Source organism: Tursiops truncatus, chromosome 16 (genome assembly GCF_011762595.2).
Source record: "Tursiops truncatus isolate mTurTru1 chromosome 16, mTurTru1.mat.Y, whole genome shotgun sequence".
In the NCBI taxonomy this organism is placed as follows: Eukaryota; Metazoa; Chordata; class Mammalia; order Artiodactyla; family Delphinidae; genus Tursiops; species Tursiops truncatus.
The window spans coordinates 77207229-77231331 of NC_047049.1; the positions used below are offsets into that span (position 1 = coordinate 77207229).

Below are 24103 nucleotides of genomic sequence, written 5' to 3' on the forward strand. Positions count from 1 at the left end.
AGTTAGCATTCATCATCTCATATAGATACAATAAAAAGAAAAGAAATAAACATTTCTCCTTGTGATGAGAACTCTTAGAATCTACTCTCTTAACTTTCCTATATATCATACAGCAATGGTGACTATAGTCATCATGTTGTACATTATATCCCTAGTACTTATTTATCTTATAACTGGAAGTTTGTACCTTTTAACCACCTTCTTCCACTTCTCCGTCCCCCCCACCTCCTGAGCAGGTGCTTTTGAAAAAATATTGGTTTAATATTGTTAGTTTTTTGTTTTGTTTTGTTTGTTTGGCCACACTGTGTGGCATGCACGATCTTAGTTCCCTGACCAGGGATCTAACTTGCGCTCCCTGCAATGGAAGCACGACGTCTTAACCGCTGGACTGCCAGGGAAGTCCCAACAGTGTTAGTTTTATCAGAGTGCAGACATGATTTTATAATGATAGATTTCCTCCTTTTTGTAAGTTTGCTAAATAGATCTTAATTTAAAGAATTTTGGTCTAGGTAGAAATTTATCCATTTCTTACCTATATGAACTCTTTAAAAGAGTACAGCAGTTTCTTTAAAGAGCATAACAGTTAAAATTTCCAAAATGTAATATTCGTTGAAAGTACTTGAAATTGAAATTCATTGAAAGTCTGTCTGTTTCTCACTTATGAAGAAGACACAGTATAAAATTCATCCAACCAATAGCCAGACCTACTGTTTTCACAGAGATATGGGCAAACAAATGAACTACCCTGTGATTTAGGTATTTTGGCATCAGAAAGTTTGGGATAGCATTTTGTTCCAGTTGTGTCAAAGGAGTGTGTTAAACCTGTGTCACAGGTCTGTAAAAATTACAGTTGATAATATTCGTGGTTCTAGTGAAGATCAAAATGACTTTTAAGGCTACTCATTTATCTTCAAAATATCCATATGATTTGAGTTTTCAGGATACTTATTGTAATCAAAAGTCAAGCAGTAGGAAAAGGTTTTGTGAGCCTCTTATAAATAGCACTTGTGCCACTAGATCTCCTAAATGATGAACGAGATTTGAAATCTTTTGTCAATGTTTAGGGAATAAAAATAATCTTTTCTTTTCCCCCTTTTAGGGGTAGACTTAAAGCCTGAAGTAGAAAGTTTCAGTGCATCAAGCAGTCCAAATGACTTACTTGAAAACCTCACTCAAGGGGAAATAATTTATCCTGAGATTTGTACGCTGGAATTAAATTTGCTTTCTGCTGGTAAAGCCAAACTTGACGTGCTTTCCCACGTATTTGAGAGTTTTTTGAAAATCATCAGGCAGAAAGAAAAGAATATTTTTCTACTCATGCAACAGGTAAAAGATGTATTTAGTTAAATGTGATCAATATTTACCACACGCATGCCCCAATTACTCATCTCTTTGTTTATATATAACCCAACTTGTCTGAAAATTGAGATGATTACTTACCTTTTATAATACCTTAATGTATGTTTTTAGTACAAGTGGTATTCTAAAAATCTCCTATTTCCATAGTTCTCCAAAGTAGCATAAACATTAATGTTGTCATTGGCTAACTAATAAGAATCCTAGTATGTTTCTGAGAGTGGATAATATTTGAAAAATTGCATTTAATTTTAATATATGGTCATTGTTTTGAAAACTCAGAAAACAAAACAGCATAAAAAACAAAATGAAAATTATGTATAATCCTACACATAGCATTCTCTCCACTTATTTTAAAATACCTAGAAATGTGTATACAGTAGACTATCAAGTAATTTATTATGATATTACAGTTGCTTCATGCTTTCATGAGGTAAGAAATTTAATTTCTTATGTTTTGTTTTTTAATCTTCAGGGAACTGTGAAAAATCTTTTAGGAGGGTTCTTGAGTATTTTAACACAGACTGATTCTGATTTTCAAGGTGCGTTGAAACTGTTTTAAACAATAGCTTTGAAATAATTTTGTTGCTATGTGAAATGAAGAGTTCACAATAATGGCTTCCATTGGCATAGTGCTGTGTGGTTTCAAAAGTAGCTTTATATGCATCACCTCTTTTGTTTCTCAGAACCATCCAATGTGGTAGACATAGTATAAGTATCTTGAGTTTATAGAGAGGAAAATCTAAATTCCAAGGGACCAAATTAGTTGTTCAGGGTCATATACATAGAAGTGGCATTGCGAGGACTGCAGCCCAGTCTAAACACTGTATTGCTGCTTTTTTTTTTTTTTAAAAGAGGTTGTTGGGGGTAGACGTTTTTATTAATTTTATTTATTTATTTTTGCTGTATTGGGTCTTCGTTTCTGTGCGAGGGCTTTCTCTAGTTGTGGCAAGCGGGGGCCACTCTTCATCGCGGTGCGCGGGCCTCTCACTATCGCGGCCTCTCTTGTTGCGGAGCACAGGCTCCAGACGCGCAGGCTCAGTAGTTGTGGCTCACGGGCCTAGTTGCTCCGCAGCATGTGGGATCCTCCCAGACCAGGGCTCGAACCCGTGTCCACTGCATTGGCAGGCAGATTCTCAACCACTGTGCCACCAGGGAAGCCCTGTATTGCTGCTTTTATCAGGTATTGCTTGAGTGCCCACTCTCTACTCTGTACTTTCACAGACATTTGACAAATTCATAATGAATACGTAATATGATTATATTATATACACTAGATAGAAACGTAGATTTTAGTTGGAGAAACCTAAATTGTAATTGGAGAATTAAGGCCGACATACACAAAATGTTAATTTGGGTTTGTCACATATTTTCTCATGATCAAATTCAAGTTATGCATTTTGGGCATGCATACCTCACAAGTGATGGCTATGCCTTTTCGCAGTGCATCATATCTAGGGGTTCATGATATCTGTATCTTGTTACTGGTGATGTTGACTGATCACTTGGTTAAGGTGGTGTTTTGCCGGGTGTTTCCATTGTTAGTATTTTCTCTCTATAATTAGTAAGTTTCTTATGGGGAGATAACTTAAGGCTATGGAAATATCCTTTTTTTCATCATACTTTAACCCACTCATTTTAGCATCCATTGATGACTCTTGATTGAAACAGTTAATATGGTGGTTTGCCAGATAGTAATTTTCTGTTTCCATCATTCCATCTTCATTTATTAATTGGGATTACACGGTAAGGAAAAGCCTTCCCTTCTTCCCCATCTACTTAGTGTATGGGTATATTTTTATTTATTGTGTTGGGCACTTAGTGGACTTTTTTGATCTGAAGACTTATTTCCAGCTTAGCTCTGAGAAATTCTATTCCATTATCTTTTCTAACAGCTTTACTGAGATATAACTTGTATACATGAGATATATTTGTGATATAATTGAGATATATTAATATACTATACCATTCACCCATTTGAAGTATACAGTTTAGTGTTTTTTAGTAGGTTCAGAGTTGTCCAAGTTAAAACATTTTCATCGCCTCAAGAGAAACCCCATACCCTGTAGCAGTCACTCCCCCTTTCCCCTTCACCCTCCCCCACGCACGTGCCCCAACCCCTGGCAGTCACTAATCTATTTCCTGTCTTACAGATTTACCTATTCTAGATATTTCATGTAAATGGAGTATGTGTTTTTTTGTGACTGGTTTATTTCGCTTAGCATAATATTTTCATCTATGTTGTAGCATACATCAGTACTTCAGGTTTTTAAAAATCATTTATTTTATTTTGATTTAATGTAGATTGCTTTTTAATTTTTTTATTAATAAGCTTTATTTTTTACAACAGCTTTACCTTTACAGAGAGACTGAGCAGATGGTACAGAGTACCCAGATTAACCTTAGTATATTTGCTATAATTAATGAACCTATATTGTTATATCATTATTAACTAATGTCCATAATTTATTCAGATTGCCTTAATGTGTACCTAATGTTCTTGTGTTTAAAGATCTTAGCCAGGATTCACATTGCATTTAGTTGTCATACCTCCTTAGGTTCCCTCTTGGCTGTGACAATTTCTTAGACTTTCCCTGTTTAATGACCTGGAGAGTTTTGAGGAGGACTGATCATGCTGTAGAATGTCTCCCTGCTGAATTTGTCTGATGTTTTCCTCACTGTGGTATCTCACTGTGGTTTTGATTTGCATTTCCATAATGATTAGTGACGTTGATCATCTTTTCATGTACTTGTTAGCCATCTGTATATCTTCTTTGGAGACATGTCTATTCAAATCCTTCACCCTTTTTCAAAATCAGGGTGTTTCTTTTTTTGTTGTTGAGTATTGGGAGTTCTCTGGGTACTCTGTATACTCTTCAGTTCCTATTTTTCCCCTTGGTTAGGCAACTTGGCCAGTCTGCAGACTTTTACAGTTATACCTGGTAGCCCTGATGCTAACATCCCACCATACATCTCAGCTTTTTCTTGGCAGAAGCCATTCAGTTTTTTTTGAGAAGAGTTTACAGGTTTCGGGCATAAAGGTAAAAGGTGACTTATCCGTGCTGTTTACTCGGAATCAAGGAGAGAGGTGGATGTCACAGACAGACCTTTTATTAATCCCTGTGCTTGCAACCCCGTTCTTACTTCCTCCTCAGATTTGGACAGATCGGCTCTTCATTCCTCTGAGCCCCTTTGTAATTCAAAGAGATTCTGGGCTGCAGCTTTCTCTTTTATCTGTCTCTCTTTCCATCTTCAAGAAATATTTTTAAATCTCTCACTTGACCTCTCTCAATGCCCACTGCCTCCCCACTTTTTTCCTGTTATGGGTTTCTTCCTTTTTGTTATTCTGAACTTTCAGTTCAGCGACTTTTCAGTGGTAGACAAAGGCATATGTATATGTATGTGTATATCTCTGTTCCCCCATTTTGAACTGGAGCCTGTTAGTTTTGAACTGGAAAAAAAATCTAAGCACACACACTTTACATCGATCATGTTATTTTCCTACTCTAAAACCTTTAACTGATTGATGTTACTTACAGGATAAAGTCCATGCTATTTTATAGTCTTGTTGCAAGTTTATTTCTAGATATGTCTACCATTACGCTACTGTATCAGTTCACTGCTTCTACAAAACATGTTGCTGAAACATAACTTCTGTTCTCAGGTTTTATATCAGAATTATTTTGTCATGTCCAAAAGGGAGATAATATTTATTTTGTAGGACTTTTTTTTGGTTAGGATCGGCTTAGATAATGCATGCAAGTATACTTCGATCGCTGTAATATACGCTACAAATATTTATTTTACTCTAGACAGTTTATGAATTTGTGTATTACCAATTATATTTCATAGTAAACCCCATGATAGAATAAAGTGTTCAAACTAATCATTTGTCATATTTTAGTGTTTTCATAATTTTTAATACTTCCACTTTTACTTATGTCACCTAATTTTCTATTTAGAAAGTTATAATCATAAATTAAACATTTTCAACATGAGAAGGTAGCAGACTATTTTATGGTACCTAACAGCTTATTTAAGAAATACTGTATTAATTTATGCTTCTTTAAATAATACCTTTATTTTACTTTGAGCTAACCAATCTTGAAGAAAAGTGGTTTTGTTGTTTGTCAGTTGGTTAGTTGGTTTGCATTTAATTGTATTGTTATTTCTTCAGCAGATTTTTGGATTATTAGAGTATTTATAATCCATTCAAGATGTGACAATAGTGTTTGATCTCTTTCAGTGAAATTGCTTATTCCGTTCTTTTAATTATTGTATATTGGCTTTAATTTTCCCCCTTCTCTCTTTCTTTAATTTAGCATGCCAGAGAGTACTGGTGGATCTTTTGGTATCTTTGATGAGTTCAAGAACATGTTCGGAAGAGCTAACCCTTCTTTTGAGAATATTTCTGGAGAAATCTCCTTGTACAGTAAATATGCTATAATTTGCCATTTTTTCACTGATAACTAATAGAATTTTTTTTATTATTTAGAAATCACTAAGCTCCCTCTTTTGATGTGGTAATTATTATATAGTCAGCTCCATGTTATTGTGTGTGAACTTCTCGATTATTTTGTTATTTACACAGTTTTAACCATTTTGCTTCAATTTTGGCTAGCTAGACGTATCATTGGGATTGTAGTCCCTTTACCCCATTCCACCCCAAGTCTTTGTGCTTAAGAAATGCTAAATAATTTTAATTACTAAGATAATTATAAGTAATTATAACCATTTTGAGAGTTACCCTTTTCTTTAAGAAAATTGTTGCTCACTCTTCATTTATCTTCTATAACTTGTCCATTGGTGCAGCTTAGTGATTTTTAGACCGTTCTTTGCTAAGAAACCCATTTTTATAATGAAACCTTGACTAGAAGCATAAGCAAATAAAACAGAAAACTTTGGAGCTACTGTCTTTGAAGCAAGGTTGAAGGATGTTCCTGAGCCCTGCCCATTTCACCACCCCACTTGAGCTTTGTAGACCCCGAGGGAGCTCTGTGGAACACAAGGTCAAAAACCACTAGTGTAACGGAGAACAGTATGGAGGTTCCTTAAAAAACTTAAAAATAGAACTACCATACGACCCAGCAATCCCACTACTGGGCACACACCCTGAGGAAACCATAATTCAAAAAGAGTCATGTACCACAATGTTCATTGCAGCACTATTTACAATAGCCAGGACATGGAAGCAACCTAAGTGTCCATCGACAGGTGAATGGGTAAAGAATATGTGGCACATATATACAATGGAATATTACTCAGCCATAAAAAGAAATGAAATTGAGTTATTTGTAGTGAGGTGGATGGACCTAGAGTCTGTCATACAGAGTGAAGTAAGTCAGAAAGAGAACAAATACCGTATGCTAACACATACATATGGAATCTAAAAAAAAAAAAGGTTCTGAAGCACCTAGGGGCAGGACAGGAATAAAGAAGCAGATGTAGAGAATGGACTTGAGGACATGGGGAGAGGGAAAGGTAAGCTGGGATGAAGTGAGAGTGGCACGGACATATATACACTACCAAATGTAAAACCAATAGCTAGTGGGAAACAGCCGCATAGCACAGGGAGATCAGCTCGGTGCTTTGTGACCATCTAGAGGGGTGGGTTAGGGAGGGTGGAAGGGAGGGAGACGCAAGAGGGAAGAGATATGGGGACATACGTATATCTGATTCAATTTGTTATACAGCAGCAACTAACACAACAGTGTAAAGCAATTATACTCCAATAAACATGTTAAAAAAAAAAACCACTCATGTAGACAATTGAGAACTGACTATATATTTACGGAATGTTTCTATTCTATTTTTCTGAGTTCATTTATCATTGTAATAATCAACATTAGATGTTATTTTATGCATGGGTAGGGCATTGTACTGGGTTAATCGTTTCTATTTTTTTACTTGTCTCCTTAGTCGTTGCTTTTCCCTTTAATTAAATACTTGTTTCCTGTCATCTCTTCTGTACATTCTCTGTTTGAGTTTAACCAAAAACTTGTAATTATAAATAAACCTAAAAGCCTTATTTTAGTTTACCAAACAGAGATGAAAGAAATTTTATTTGATTAGGGAAAAGACATGTAAAATAAGGTGGAAAGTAACGGAGCACTCAACTTTGTGAAGTCAGTCATGCTGTAAATGCCATTCAGAAATCTGAAGCATTTGTAAGGTCTCTGATTCTATCCCTCATTTAAAAATAATTGATAGAAGCAACTATAGTGTACTTGGAAATAAACATCTTTCTTTGCTAGAAATGATTCCTGACATAATTATTGTATTTAATTGCTAGTACTTAAAACCAACCCATAACTTTTTAGGTTTTAACCACAAGAGATTATATATTTTAGGACTGAAACCTCTGTTTCATATTTTATCTTAACTACACACAAAAAATGAATATTTTAATGATATAGTAGATAGGAAGGTATTTAAATAGGAATGCTGATATGCATATGTATATGTTTGTATTTTCATTTATAACCTGACTTTCAAGATTATTATGTACCTTGTAACATGATTGTAAAGTTTTGTGTGGTTTTCTTCTCCTCTAGGAAATTCTTCTTCTGGGTATTCTGAAAATTGTTGAAAGTGACATTACTATGAGTCCTTCACAGTATCTCACCTTCCCTTTGCTGCATACTCCAAATTTAAGCAATGGTGTTTCATCTTTTTCACAAAAGTGTCCCACGATTCTAAACAGTAAGGCCATGGGGTTATTAAGAAGAGCACGAGTTTCGCGGAGCAAGAAGGAGGGTGACAGTGACAGTTTTCCCCAGCAGCTGCTTTCCTCTTGGCATGTAGCCCCCGTCCACTTGCCATTGCTAGGACAAAACTGCTGGCCACACCTGTCGGAAGGTTTCAGCATTTCACTGTGGTTTAATGTGGAGCGCGTTCACGAAGCTGAGAGTACCACAGAAAAAGGAAAGAAGACAAAGAAAAGAAACAAATCGTTAATCTTACTGGATAGTAATTTTGGTGGAACAGGTATGACAGCAGCGTTATCGGTTGCACTAAGGTTTTTCCAGCGGCGGTTTTATAGTAGTTGAGCACTGAGAATACAGCGATGCTCTGACTTACTCTCAAATGCTCTTCACATGGAATGCCTCAGCAGGGCAGGCTCTGACTTACCGAAGCCTGCGTTGTCAGATAGCCCTGAAAACTCCATTTTCTTCTGTTCTTTTGCCTAGTGTGTATGGGGCGGGGGAGGCAGGTGGGCCGCATCTGCAACTGCTGCGGGGCTCACCAGCCCCCTTTCTTGCCTCTTTCCTGGTCCCGTCACTGGGTTAGGGTGGCTCCTGGTGTTTGAAAAGGAAAGGATAAAACCCTGTAGCCACTTTTCCATCCGTCTGCCACCGGTTTCCCACCTCCTGTTAGTCCGCCTCCATTTCATCTCCTTTCTCTCTCGTAGTTCAAGCTCTCTTTCTTATGCTGAATCTTACCTCAGTGCCTCTCTCCTCGTTCCCATCACAGAATGTTTAAACGCATCAGCCAACCTCCAGAGTGAGAATAAATTTCATTCCAGTTCTTTCTATAACTGCTCGAATCGCGATTATGCTACTAGGAAACTGCTAGGTAGAAAGAAGCTGTTCGTTAGAAAGCAGTTTATGGTGGTGGTAAGTAAAGCAGGTAGGCTAATTCTTAGGGTCCATGAATGAATGAAATGACTGAATGAGACAGGTTTAGGGGGTTATGATTATAGGGAGGTGCTGGCCTCAATGGCTGCTCATTCCACAAGGTTTACACATGCCAGCAGAGCCTCTGCTTCAGAACACTAAGCCTTCACCAGTATCTGGTTTCCAGGGAGGTCTTCTACCGCTGACCTGTAGATGGAACGGAAAACCTTAACGACACTGTCGAGATTGAAGGGTGGGAAATGTCACCTGATATCCACAGTTGGAGCTCTGAATCTACTTTTCTACAGACGTTATTTCCAAGTTATTAGCAGAACACACTTAGGTACTTTTATGGGTTAGCCTAGGAAGCTGAACTTTTAAGAAATCTTAGCAGATAATTTAATGTTTCAGGTAGTTATAGTGTTTTCTTTTGTGAATTGAATTTTGCCACCTAAGAATTGATAGCTCTGAACGATATACATGTGATGTTATTGATGATGGTGCTGTCTAAGGTACATGGAGAGCTTTCTGGATTGTGTCACTTTGCTCTGCTCTTGCTATGTACATTTTTAATCTTCACAACATTTCAGTAAGGTGAGTGCTCATACTGTCCGTATTTGTAGATGAAGTTAAGCAGCATGACCGATTTATGTGGGTGGTAAGTGCTGGAAATGGATTTAAACCCACCTATATTTAATTCCAGAGCTTAAATGTCACCACTACACTATAAACTGCAGATCTCTTTCTTACATATTAAGTGGGAGCAATCACAATGTAAATGGTCTCTTATAAAATGAATAAATATACACAATGACCTGAGAAAACTTAAGTATTGGGAACATTTTTAAAATTTCTTATTGTAAAGATGTATTAGAAAACGTGTGTTTTAGAAAGATAATCTTGCATGAACATTTAAAATTAACATTTAAAAATAGTATACCTACAAAAAAATTGAAGAAAGGTGAAGAAAATATTACAGTGATAACACATCCTTTGCCACTAAACCACTGTGTGCCGTTGAGCAAGTTATTGAACCTCTCAGCACCTCAGTTCTGTCACCCTCAAAATGGGGATAATAATATTTACTTCACAAGATTGTCATGAGCACTAAATTAAGAAATATTTATAATATAACTACTCTGAATTCCTGAACACACACTGGTTTCTCTTCTGGTCTCTTAATTGTACAAGTTCAGATTTGATATGGAAACATTTTTTTCGATATCACTTCAGATATGAGTTCTCTATATATCTTATATCTTGGGCAATAGTCCTCAAGATAATCAATGAATTTAACTGTTCTTTTTTAAGACTATTATCATTGCTGGGGGAGTATTCTTAAAAATTGATTTTTTTTTGATATGGACCATTTTCTTAAAGTCCTTATTGAATTTGTTACAATGTTGCTTCTGTTTTATGTTTTGGTTTTTGGCTGCGAGGTACATGGGATCTTAGCTCCCCAACCAGGGATCAAACCCGCACCCCCTGCACTGGAAGGCAAAGTCTTAACCACTGGACTGCCAGGGAAGTCCCTGGCGGTGGTTATACCCGTAGAAAATTGACAACCAATATATGTGCAATCTGAACACAATCCAATATAAGTGTTTATCTTCTCTAAAAGTGCGAGCCTTTGGGCATGCATTTTATATTTTGGTACATCTTAATGTAGCTTTCCATGAAGTCCTGAATCATGGTAATAGGTCGCACGGCTGAGGACTGAGCTCATCATACATACTCAGGCAGTGCTAAGTTTTAAGTGGTGAGAAAGAGAAGTCAGGATCATAACCAGATGGCTCAAAGCCTATAGCATTTACCTTCGCTTGCCTTGGAGAGAGATGTTAGAGTTTCAGAATCACTCAGTAATTACGTTCAGAGATCACGCATCAGGGAGTCTAGGCAAGGACTATATTCAAACACCACAATTTTTCTGAAAGGAATTTTAATATAAATTTTTTTAGAAGCATGCTATTATTATTATTATTATGGAGATTTTTGGTGGTGCAAGGCATGTGACAATGGTGTGCGCTCCCTGGGCTGGGGCCCCGATGTCACCGTGGCCCAGTCCAGTCAATAAAAGAATCATAGCACAGTGACATCACAGTGGTCTCTTGATTCCTGCAATTAGCCCTCGATTATCATGTATTTTAAAACATTTAACAACTTCTGTTGTGCTCAATTACTGTTTTCACTCTTCATTTTGGAGTTAACATCTAAACTTTGGAAATGTTGTTTGGAAATAAACGTTGTTTATTTACCTAGAATGTTCAGACATTCCAGGTAAATAATTTACTACAAATGAACAACCATGCTTTGTAATCTTTTAGATTCACTTTTCCACTCATTTTTTATCAGTTGCTTAACGATCATACTCACATCTTTTTCTCATAGAGCACAACAGACCGGAAGGTGCAGAGTACGTGAGTCCTGGTGAAAGGCTCATAGAGGAAGGCTGTATTCATATGATCTCATTGGGATCCAAAGCACTGATGATCCAAGTGTGGGCTGATCCCCACAGTGGCACTTTTATCTTTCGGTAATGATTATCCTCAACCCATCATGAATAGCTCATGTATTTAAATAATTTGTGTAAGAGACATTAATGTGAAATCTGCTAATAAAGATCATTACAGCAAAATAGAAAATTCTTTAAAAAAAGAAGATAATTCTAACAGTTATTAATACAGCCTTTGTAACAATATATTATTCTATCTAAAAATCTATAATTAAACTCTGAAGTACATTATATTAATTCTCAGTTGTATCTTAGACCAAATACTGAAGTCTTATCTATGAAAATATTCCATCAGATTGCAGTGATCTTACGTTATTATCAGCAGTTTTTCATGCAGTTTATATATTTAAGAACTACTATCTAATAAGCTTAGGTTCTCGTTGCTGTCTTGTCCTTTTTTTCCTACTGCCTTTGTTAACTAGTATAGATACAAGTCTTTTATTTGTATTGAGTGAGTGAGTATGATACTATCTTTATAAAACTTTAAATGAAACATGTTGCTTAGGGATCTATGCTCTGTAAATGTAACAAAGGTTACTTGGTACATTATATAAATTATATCTTAATTCTCTTAGTAATCCTTCGAAGTAGGTTAGACCAACAATACATCCTTGTTTTAGGCATTTAGATATTTATGTATAATATGTATTAATTTTTGTGTGAACCAAATATTATACTGTAATTTCTAAAAAGGCAATGACTGTATAGATAGTACTAATAAAATTTTTCCTGCAAATTGAATTCTGAAGATTATTGCCCAAATTGTTAACCCTAACTAGCAAATGAGCCAAATCTATTTTAGTTCATGAATTGAGGTAATAGTACAATAAAATAACTAAGCAGATTACGGTGTAAAACAAAGACCTACTGACTTTTCAAGTTAGTTTAATAATAGAGCTGATTTTTAATTTCACTTAAATATCTAGAATTGTAGTTGATATACATGTTAAAAACTGAGATCAGAAGTTTCATGTTTTTAGCCTTTACCATTTTTCTTTTGTGCAGTGTGTGCATGGATTCAAATGACGATACAAAAGCTGTTTTACTAGCACAGGCTGAATCACAGGAGAATATTTTCCTTCCGAGCAAATGGCAACATTTAGTACTCACCTACTTGCAGCAGCCCCAAGGGAAAAAGAATATCCATGGGAAGATCTCCATATGGGTCTCTGGACAGAGGTATGAAACGTTTTTAGTAAATACTTATTAATGTCAGTTACAATTTTAATTATTCTGTTACAACTTCTGAAACATTACAGAAAACTATAGGTAAAATTTTACTATATATTAACATATGAGTCTGTCAAGTTAGATATTTTTTCCTATTTATCACTTTCATACAAAATTAATTCCCCTTAGAAATAATTGTTGAAGATTAATATTTGAATTTGGGGAGCATGCAGAAATCTGAACTTTTAGGCATTCATGTAGAACGTATATTACGTCAAGCAACTGAACCTATAATTTAGTCCATCAAGCCCATATATTATAAAATGAATCCATAAGGAATTACTTAAATTAAGTGGCTAATAAGACTCATACCTAAATTAAATCAGAGTTTCAAAAGAAATTAGAATGACTAGAGAAAAATATAAGCCAATGTATCAGGTGATAGATTAAGATAGGGTCCTAGAAATATGCCAGGTGATAGATTTGGTTATAGTACTATATGACTTTTACAAACCAGGAGAATTGTGAGTCAAATTAATAAGAAATGTTTTGTAGAATATCTTAATGTAAAATGTAACACTAAGAGAACTATAAGGTATGGAAATTGTAAGCATTGGGAAGTATTTTATTGAATGAAATAGCATGAAAGGGGATACAGAATTGGAAACTAGTGTAACATGGGAAAGGACCAAGCTGGCTGGAAGGAACAGTCTAAGTTGAATAATAAGCAAGAAAAATGAGTGGGCATGGTGATACTATGTGACAGCAGCTTTGGATCCAGGATGAGGAGTCTAGATTTAATCGAATGGTCTAAAATATTGCAAACCTGTTATGTCACAGACCTTTTGCCAGGTGCATTATGTACATGATCTTCCAATTCTCTCAAAAGTCCCTCGAAGTAGATTAGATCATAGAGATAACATATACCCTTAGCACAAATTAACCTATTTTTTCATTCATTTGTTCATCCAATACTTGCTGAGGAATTATTATGCGCTGAGCACATGCTATATCAGGCTCGGGGGCTTGGTGAACAAGACAGACACGTTCCCTGCCTTTTGGGGCTCGCAGTCCCGTGAAGAAGCAGACCGCAAGCATACACGATTAAATGAGTGTACAAATCATGACAAGTACTGCGGGGATAACAAATGTGTCCTGAGACAGAAAATACCAGGTTTGCTACTTAAGGGAGGTACATCAGGGAAGACCTATCTAGGAACAGTTTATTTAAGCTGAGACCTGAAGGAGATGGAGCTTTCCATGAGCAGGAGGGAGGAAGAGTGAGTGGGCCAGGCAGAGGAAAGGGCCTGTGGGAACCACGGGAAGGCTGTGTACCGGCCAGCGCTGCAGTGGCTGCAGGAGTTGATTGCTTACAGCCGTCCAGCCTCAGGGAGGCAGGGCAAGGGGCTTGTGAACGGCTCTAGGGTAGCCAGTCCACAGTGTCTGCCACAGGAAACAGTTTATTCATTTTTTAAAAATACATGAAAATATGTCATTGAAGCTCAATTTCCATAGTCCAAATAAAATATTTTCTGAGAAGTTCTGTCTTCACAACTGCCTAAGCCTGAATGGCAGCGGTAGCCAATCACTGTTTGTTTCCAGAGCCTTGAGTTAGATCGGTTGGGATTAGGGATGGGGCTGGGAGAGAGTCTCCTGGACTCTCTCCTCCTCCTTTCTTGAGCTCTCAGCACACACCAGGCAGTGTAGTAAGCATTTGACATGGATGACCTCAATTAGTCCTCCCAACAGCATGATGAAAGAGGTGTATTTTACATGTGAGGCAGCTGAGACCCAGGGTAGGACAAGGTAACTGACCCAAAGCCCTACCAGCAGTGAGGAGGGCTGCTGAAATGCAAACTGGACTCTGAGTCTGGATAGAGCCTGCTTTAAAACCCTGTGCTTTACTAACCTGACAGCGTTTTGGTGGATCAGGCCAGCTGACAGATATAGGAATAATAAACTAATCATTAGACATGTTCAGAGTGAGAGTCTAGATGTTCTCTGTGGCCAGTTCTGAAGTTATGAGTAGAGTCACTTGATTCACATAGCACTAATTTTTACTCACCCACTTATTTCTTCATTACTTTGAGGGAATTTTTTTCCCCTTTGGTACAAGTTAATGATTTTATCTATTAATAGAGCAATGAGCAAGTGACCAAGGATGAATATATTATTCTGTTGATTTAAATTCGGCACTATCTTTATCACTCTTTGAACTAATAGAATAATTTCTACAAATAATATATTTCAAGATGTAATGACACTGAAAAAACCTATTAATATTTTCTATTAATTTTTATTTGACGAACAGCACACAAATATGGTAGGAATATATGGCACATAGTAGATAGTATGAATTATTTTAGTGTTTGTTGAACTCATCTCGCATTGATCTTACAGTAGGTTTTCTTTACCCATAAAAACTGTATTGTCATAATGCCACTAGGGGGCAGTACTGTTTCAGTCACAGCCATTTAGTTGGTTGAAGAAAGATGCCTGTACAGTAATAGAAGTTATCTCACTATAATGTTATATGTCAATTATACCTCAGTAAAAAAAAAGTTAGCTCACATCTTTCCTTTGTTAAAAATATTCCTATTAAAATAGTTAAATTTATATGTTAAGTATGAAGCAGAAAGCCTTAGGGGAAAGTTTTTAAATAAATACATACCAAAATAGAATATCTCATTATTAGCTTATTCTAAGTCCTTTGTCTTATTCACAAACTTTGTCTTTATAAGCTACCTTCATTATCTTAATATGGGGGTTAAAACATTTCTAAAATGGGGGTAGAGCTTGGCACTCCGCCATTTCAACTAGAGGATGAAGTTCTCCCATCATGTGTGTCTCTCTAGGAGAAACCGCTAGTTTACCTCTTCCTACTCTGCCTTTTGTAAGGATTCCTGTAACCTTTAAATGAAAAAAAGCAAGAGACTAATCAAAAGCTCGATAATGATTTAGCACTGAAATAACAGAAAATGCCAAAAAGCATTGGCGTTTTAGTGCCTTGTCAGAGCAAAACCTGAAGAAGTGATATTCTTTTTCTGATTAGTTTTTGAAGCCCTCATAGAGGACATGAGATTTTTAGGAATTGTTTACTGAGGTGGGAGACTTTCTGGTAAAATCAGGGGGAGGTGGTAGATTTATATCTTAAACCAGGAAGGTGAATATGCAGAAGTCAAGTGGCAAAGAAAGCTTGCAGCAAATGTCCAGTCATGCTTCCCACGGCCTGGTGTAGGACCATCAGCATCTCTGTTCTGCTGCCCTCCTCTGGGGGCTTGTGGACCAGCAGCACCTTGGACCAAGGCACGAGAGAATCAGCCCTCCTCTCTGTCCCATCACCAACTATCTGATACTGAACCAAGAAACGTGTTCAAGAATTTCCCGTTTTTAAACATTCATACTTTAAAAATCCCTAGTACTCACTGAAGTAATTGATTTAACTTTGTTTTTAACGTAGGAAGCCTGATGTTACTTTGGATTTTATGCTTCCAAGAAAAACAAGTTTGTCATCTGACAGCAATAAAACATTTTGCATGATTGGCCATTGTTTGTCATCCCAAGAAGAACTTCTGCAATTGGCTGGCAAATGGGACCTGGGAAATTTACTTCTTTTCAATGGTATATTTTTCCCCTTCAAAGCATTTCCAAATTTTTCTTTCAGTTAACAAATATTAAACTAAGTTATTTATCCTGGATAAAGTATTAATCCCTGTTCCTTCACTTGTACTTAGTAAGTACTGTATTTCCTAGATTCCAAGATGTACTTTTAAAATATTTTTATAATCTAGGTGCTTCTTATAATTGATACATACATTTAATGTAGAGGTATACATCCTACCCCCATACCCTCCCCAAAAGAGAAGCTTATATTAAATCAACTTTATAATCCTGGAAAATGCACTGTTATGACAGGTACACTTAGACTGGTTGTCTCTTTTATTTATAATTTTAGTATATTATATTAAAAAATACCACATTTTAGGGGCAAAAGAAATATGTGATTTAAAAAAATATATCACTAAACCTGGCATGTAATAGCATTCAGACAGTGTTTATTGAATAGATGAATGGATGGATGAAGGAATAAAGATCCACATGTTATTTTTAAAAGGAATTTACTGAGGTATAGTTTCCATTTACAAAAAAGAAAAATAAAGAGGCAAAACCAAACCAAACCTGCTTTTAGCCTAAAGAGCAACTAGACATTTCATGACTTCATTATACCAAGAGCTTTCAGTTAACTTTATATATGTATCTATATTAATTCATCTTACATCCAGATAATGTTGCTGTAAATTATTTGCTCATTACACCAATTTGGAAATTGAGGCTTTATCAATTTTGTAAGATACAGTGAACAACTATAAGAATCTAGCAAAAAAACCCTCTTGGTTTCTTGTTTTTTTACGAAAAACTTTGGTTGGAGTATTTTAAGTAAATAACTTTATTTTTTTGCTATTCAGGAGCTAAGATTGGCTCACAAGAGGCATTTTATTTATATGCTTGTGGACCCAATCATACGTCCATAATGCCATGTAAATATGGCAAGCCTGTGAATGACTACTCCAAATATATTAATAAAGACATTTTGCAATGTGAACAAATCAGAGAACTTTTTATGACCAACAAAGATGTGGACATTGGTCTTCTAATTGTAAGTTTCCATTTCATAAGTTTTAACTTTATAGTAACTGTTATGTATGTTTATTGAATGTGTCATTAGCTGGGAATTAGATTTTTAGAGTTTTTCTTTTCTGTTTGTTAATATTTTCTTTACTTAGAAATGTTTTTCTTTTTAATTGAAATACTTTGACCACCTCAGAATTCATTTTCATGTTTCAAATTTTCATCTGCTTTTCCTTGGAACTATATTTCTATACTAATTATCAGTTTAGTTTAGGTTATACCTATTAATCATTTGAGAAAAATGTTTATGATATAATGAAAATATAACACGTGTTAGCCTTAAAAAATTGCTTATTACCTTTCTCTCCCATACTTACAAATAAATACTAACTTTTATTTATATTAATTACACATATTCAGATTTTAGAATATTTCTTTCTTTAGTATCAATAACAACTAGGAATTTTGCTTTCAAATTATTGCTCACTCTGCTTATATGAGACTCTTGATTGCATTTTATACATTATTCGAATATTTTGTTATACTAATATATAGATTAGGAGCTTGTGATAGATATTTTTCATTATAGCAGCTAGGAAACTGACCCTTCATGGTCTTAGAAGATCTACTAAAAGCTGGTAGAGTTTTTTAGCCATGAAACTATGTTCCTCCTTCTCTTGCTTTCTTATGAGAGGTACAATTATAAGTCAGAGATGTTTCTTACTTGGAGACTACTACTTTGGGATATATTTTGTTGTTATTGTTGTTGTTAATGAGGTGTATATTTTACAATCAAAATATATTATATTTTAAAGCTGTAACATTTGACTACAGTGAAGGAGAAGTTCTAGTTCAGATATTTTGTAAAACATAAGTCTTAAGTGGTGTTAAATATATATCTGTGGTAAAATAAATATAGAGTAGCTAGCTACCTGTGGAATTTAACTGAAGATCTGGTATTAGGCACACAATCTTTTTCTCCCTAAGGAGTATTTTAAAATGGGGGTTGGGGGCATTTTGGCTGTCCACTATTATTGGGTGGGGGCCAGGGATTTTAAGTATTCTACAACGCATGGGCGGTGTCATACAACTAAGAATTAATCCCACCCCAAATGTGCCAGCGTTGACCAAACATGCTTTAGAGAAATGATTCTCCAACCAGAATCACCCAGAGGGCTTGTTACAACGTAGATTGCTGGGCCAGAGCTTCGGCTTCAGTAGGTCTGAAGTGTGGTCCAAGAGTTTGCATTTTTAACAGATTCCCAGGTCATGCTGATGCTCCTGGCTGGGGACCACACATTGAGCATCTCCGCTTTAGGAAGACGCAGGAGCTCATACAACAAATGTCTGTTCAAAACATAATTTTATTTTGCCCGAAAAGAATATAGGTTGTAAGTCATAAAATGCAACAGGAATTATCACAGATAAAAATTATACAGGTTTTATGTGAAAAGTCTTTTTTAGAAAGCAGATTTTTAAAGCCTGACTTCATTGTTTTGGGGTTGTGAGGTATGAGTTAGCAGTCAGGCAGAGATGGTGCCCTCCTGGCAAGGCATTGGTGTCAGGTGGGACATGTTTCAGGTAACTGGGCATTTTATCAGGTTTCTAATGAAAACTGCTACAAATATACAATTTTGTTTCACCCAGCATAATCATATACAGTAGACTGTGTAGTCAGTTTAGTTGGTATGCATATATGCTAGGTGATGCCTGATGAAACTATACTTAAGTCACCGCGAGTTGAAAATGATCGAAGCCCAAGGTCCCCCCGCCCGCCCCGGCTTCTGTGAGAAGATCTGGAATCTACCTGATTTCCCTAAGCTTGAGCTCCTGCAGCTGCCTCCACGGAGAGCGCCTCAGAGTATATTTTGCATTTAAAATTTACCATCATTTTAAAAGTAGTTAATAGAATATTTGACAGACAGCCAGAACCTGATCAAAACTACCCTCTGCATGGGAGAAATATTGAAAGTTCCATTCAATTTCAGTTAGGTACGCTGATAGTCTGGAATTTTATTCTAGTAGAAAGAATGATCTAGTTTAGAGTCATGTTTAAATGAGTAGGCAGCCCATGAGCAAATTCAAGACCAAGATACATTTGAATACATTGACCCAGAGTCTCCACCTCATAGGGTTGTAAAGATTGGTTAATATTTATAAATGCCTAGAACAGTGCCTGGCATGCAGTGAGCGTGGTATGGGCTTGTTGTTATCGGTGATAATAGGTATAATTTCACGTTTATTCTCAAAAGATCAAAGCTGGAATTTTTCTCAGCCTTGATGGGGTTTACACATATTGATCCCTGCTAAATGAAACTGATCTTTTCCTTTGTGGGGAGCTGTCTTGCTTCTCATGTCCATCTTTGTTTAGTGTAGTGTCTCTCTTTTTTAAAACAAAGAAAAAGATTTGTTAGTTGTCTTTTCACTTTGAAATATTCATTTGCTAGTTAATAACTTACGTTTTAAACTTTGTTTAGTTACTGAAGGAAAATATTTGTGTTTCAGGAAAATCTTTCAGTTGTGTATACCACTTGCTGTCCTGCTCAGTATACCATCTATGAACCAGTTATTAGACTTAAAGGTCAGATGAAAACACAACTCTCTCAAAGACCCTTCAGCTCAAAAGAAGTTCACAGCATCTTATTAGAACCTTATCATCTAAAGAATCTCCGGCCCACTGAATGTAAAACCCTTCAAGGCATTCTGCACGAAATTGGTGGAACTGGTATATTTGTCTTTCTCTTTGCTAGGGTAAGAATCACTGCTTATAATTTTATTTAAGGAGAAACTACCTCTTTATTATTGATACATTTTAGGATTTCTTTTCGAATACAAATAAAACTATGTATCAACTATATTAAGCTTTTAAGATTAAAAAAGCACATATTGTTTAGAATGTCATCAAACTTTCTGCCACAGGTAATTTTTGATTAAAATTTCTTTTTAATTCATGAAGATTTTAGAAGTTTCCTATTATCCAGAAATGCAATTAGAACAATTAAGTGTTAAATGTACAAGATTTAAAATTGCCAATGAGAAAAAAGAAAAGCATACCATAGTAAAAATATAGAAGAAATGTATTCCTTAAAATAATGTTTGTGAAACTTGTTTTTCCCTTGAAGCTTCCAGATGCATGGGGGAAAAAAAGGTCAAATGAGTACAAAAATAATTTGTTCGGGTTTGAAGTTTATTTAAAGCGAAGGAGAAATACAAAAATTTTGACTCATGCCATAGGTACTGTTTTAGAGAAACATGTTTAATTATCTGTTCTATTTAGTCATCTGAGGGCCAGCACCATATCTTTCCTGGTGCAGAGTAGGCAGTCAATAGTGTATGTGACTGTTTCGGGGATTGGTAGAATCCGAATGGGGGTACAAATGGTCTCTCTTCAGTACAAATCATTTCTACTTCCTTGTGGTCCATATCCTTGTTTAATTAAAGCTGCCCTGATCTTTTTTCATCCTCAAAATTTCCTCCTTAAGTATAACTTCTGCAACATTATCATACTGTCTCCCTAACCGGCCTTCTTTCTTTTAACCTTTTGATTAATTTTGCGATGAGACATATCAGTGTTTGTTGTTATTGTTACTGTTCTTATAAATATTTGATTAGTATTTGATCCGCCATACTCTAAGCTGTCTTTCCTCCTTTTACTTTTTCAAACTTTTTTTTTGCATCTAGTACCTAGTGTTTTAAAATTAAAAGCTTTTCATTTAACTTACCAACATTTTGTGATCTACTTTTATAGCTTTGTATAATTTCAAAACGGTTTTTCCTCTTTCTTCAAGTTATTGAATATAATTTTGTTATGTTTACTGTTACACAGTGACTAGATCCTAGAGGAAATGGTTAATTTTTTATCTTGCATACATATAGGATCTTGCCAATATGACTTTTAAAGTATGTTTTTACACTTAAAACTTAGAAACTTTGTTTAGTATCCATCCTTTCCTACAAAAATAAAATTCAGTCTCCTTAAAATCCTTACACGTGGGACTTCCCTGGTGGCGCAGTGGTTAAGAATCCCCCTGCCAGTGCAGGGGACAGGAGTTCGATCCCTGGTCCGGGAAGATCTCACATGCCGCAGAGCAACTAAGCCTGTGCACCACAACTACGGAGCCTGCGCTCTAGAGCCCGCGAGCCACAACTACTGAAGCCCAAGTGCCTAGAGCCCGTGCTCCGCAACAAGACAAGCCACCGCAATGAGAAGCCCGTGCACCGCAACAAAGAGTAGCCCCTACTCGCTGCAACTAGAGAAAGCCTGTGCACAGCAACAAAGACCCAACGCAGCCAAAAATAAATTTAAAAAAATCCTTACACGTATAGCCTGCCTGTTTTTTTTTTTAACATCTTTATTGGAGTGTAATTGCTTTACAGTGGTGTGTTATAGCCTGCCTTTTGAGCCTAATGTCCACCACCCAACCAAATAGGCAATCTGCAGTCTCCTAGATGTACCGTGAACTTCCAGTCTTCGCCTCTTTCCTGACTGTGGCCCACCCCGGCCACCCATTTATCCCTGCTTCCCAGGGTTTTGCTCTCTCTCCAGGCCATCTTCTCCATGTAGGCTTCCCTGTGCTGAGCAGAGTGGAGTCAGAAGTAGTTTTTATGCTCTCGTGCATTCACAGTGTCTCACTCTTCTTTGCCTTTTATCATCATAATAAGGTGTGTGTTTCTTCCATATAGTAGTTTCCAGAAAGCACTGGGGGAGTCAAAGTACAAGTCACAATCCGTAGTTTCTATACGTACGTCTTATCATTTGACCCCCATTGGAGGCAGGTAGCACGCCTATTACTTCTTCATCTCCCACAGCACAGAACACAGATCCTGTTTGTTGAGTGACTAATCATCAAAAATTTGAGGCATTTTGCTGACTTTTCAGGTCACTAATAAAATGCTACTGAATTCTAAGGTTATCAGTGTTATTTTAGTCAATTTATAGAATATTTAAGAGACAAATGAACATGGAATTTATGGGGGGTTTTTGTACTGTGTATTCATTATTTTTTTAACATCTTTATTGGAGTATAATTGCTTTACAATGTTGTGTTAGTTTCTGCTTTATAACAAAGAGAATCAGTTATGCATATACATATGTTCCCATATCTCTTCCTTCTTGTGTCTCCCTCGCTCCCATCCTCCCTACCCCACCCCTCTAGGTGGTCACAAAGCACCGAGCTCATCTCCCTGTGCTATGCAGCTGCTTCCCACTAGCTAGCTATTTTACATTTGGTAGTGTATATAATGTCCATGCCACTCTCTTACTTTGTCCCAGCTTATCCTTCCCCCTCCTTGTGTCCTCAAGTCCATTCTCTATGTCTGTGTCTTTATTCCAGTCCTGCCTCTAGGTTCTTCCGAACCTTTTTTTTTTTTTTTTTTAGGTTCCATATATATGTGTTAGCATACGGTATTTGTTTTTCTCTTTCTGACTTACTTCACTCTGTATGACAGGCTCTGGGTCCATCCACCTCACTACAGATAACTCAAATTTCGTTTCTTTTTATGGCTGAGTAATATTCCACTGTACATATGTGCCACATCTTCTTTATCCATTCATCTGTCGACGGACACTTAGGTTGCTTCCATGTCCTGGCTATTGTAAATAGAGCTGCAATGAACATGGTGGTACATGACTTTTTGAATTATGGTTTTCTCAGGGTATTTGCCCGGTAGTGGGATTGCTGGGTCATATGGTACTTCTATTTTTAGTTTTTTAAGGAACCTCCATACTGTTCTCCATAGTGGCTGTATCAGTTTATCAATTTACATTCCCACCAACAGGGCAAGAGTGTTCCCTTTTCTCCACACCCTCTCCAGCATTTATTGTTTGTAGATTTTTTGATGATGGCCAGTCTGACTGGTGTGAGGTGAGAATTTATGGTTTTTAGTTTTGTTTCTTTACAATTCTTAAGTAATTACAAACAGCGTCAGCAATAAAAAAATAAGCTTTCAAATGAAACTAAGGGGTTGACGTTACATAATGGAAGATAACCACACATGTTAAATTTTTAATCTCAACAAATTAGACAAAATATATCTACTTTTTTTTAGGTTGTGGAACTCAGTATCTGTGAAGAAACTCAAGCATTAGCACTGAGAATTATACTCTCATTAATTAAATACAACCAACAGAGAATACATGAATTAGAAAATTGTAATGGACTTTCCATGATTCATCAGGTGTTGATCAAACAAAAATGCATCGTGGGCTTTCACATTTTGAAGGTAGGTTCTCATAAAACTTATTCTTTGGGGCTTCCCTGGTGGCGCAGTGGTTGAGAATCTGCCTGCTAATGCAGGGGACACAGGTTCGAGCCCTGGTCTGGGAGGATCTCACATGCCACGGAGCAACTAGGCCTGTGAGCCACAACTACTGAGCCAGTGCGTCTGGAGCCTGTGCTCTGCAACAAGAGAGGCTGCGATAGTGAGAGGCCCGCGCACCGCGATGAAGAGTGGTCCCCGCTTGCCACAACTAGACAAAGCCCTTGCACAGAAACGAAGACCCAACACAGCAAAAATAAATAAATAAATTAATAAACTACTACCCACAACGTCTTCTAAAAAAAAAAAAAGAAATGAAAGTGGCTCTTGACACTATAAAAAACAACAACAACTTATTCTCAGAGTTTCATATGCAGTGATACCTCTTCATTAAAGTCTTCCAATAATAGAGTTTTGTGTTTCAGTTATTCCTGAAGAAAATGAAGGAAACTCAATAGTATATATTTAATCAAAGTAAGGCTCTTCTGGGTTTTTCATCATTTAAATGATTACATTTTAATTGCCTTTAAAACATTTTAGAAGAGTAAAAGCAAAAAATTAA

At 36.4% G+C, this 24103-nt stretch overlaps 1 protein-coding gene across 1 annotated transcript in view; it reads left to right on the forward strand.

Annotated features, from left to right (window-relative positions):
• The window catches only part of LYST (lysosomal trafficking regulator), a 160521-nt gene that overhangs the window by 25612 nt on the left and 110806 nt on the right, over positions 1–24103 (forward strand). Inside the window, exons 8-17 of the mRNA XM_073793649.1 lie at positions 1100–1326; positions 1832–1898; positions 5679–5788; positions 7911–8343; positions 11361–11505; positions 12490–12663; positions 16115–16275; positions 17121–17311; positions 19789–20034; positions 23332–23505. Coding sequence (XP_073649750.1) covers positions 1100–1326; positions 1832–1898; positions 5679–5788; positions 7911–8343; positions 11361–11505; positions 12490–12663; positions 16115–16275; positions 17121–17311; positions 19789–20034; positions 23332–23505 — 1928 coding nt within the window. The remainder of the gene's footprint in view (positions 1–1099; positions 1327–1831; positions 1899–5678; positions 5789–7910; positions 8344–11360; positions 11506–12489; positions 12664–16114; positions 16276–17120; positions 17312–19788; positions 20035–23331; positions 23506–24103) is intronic.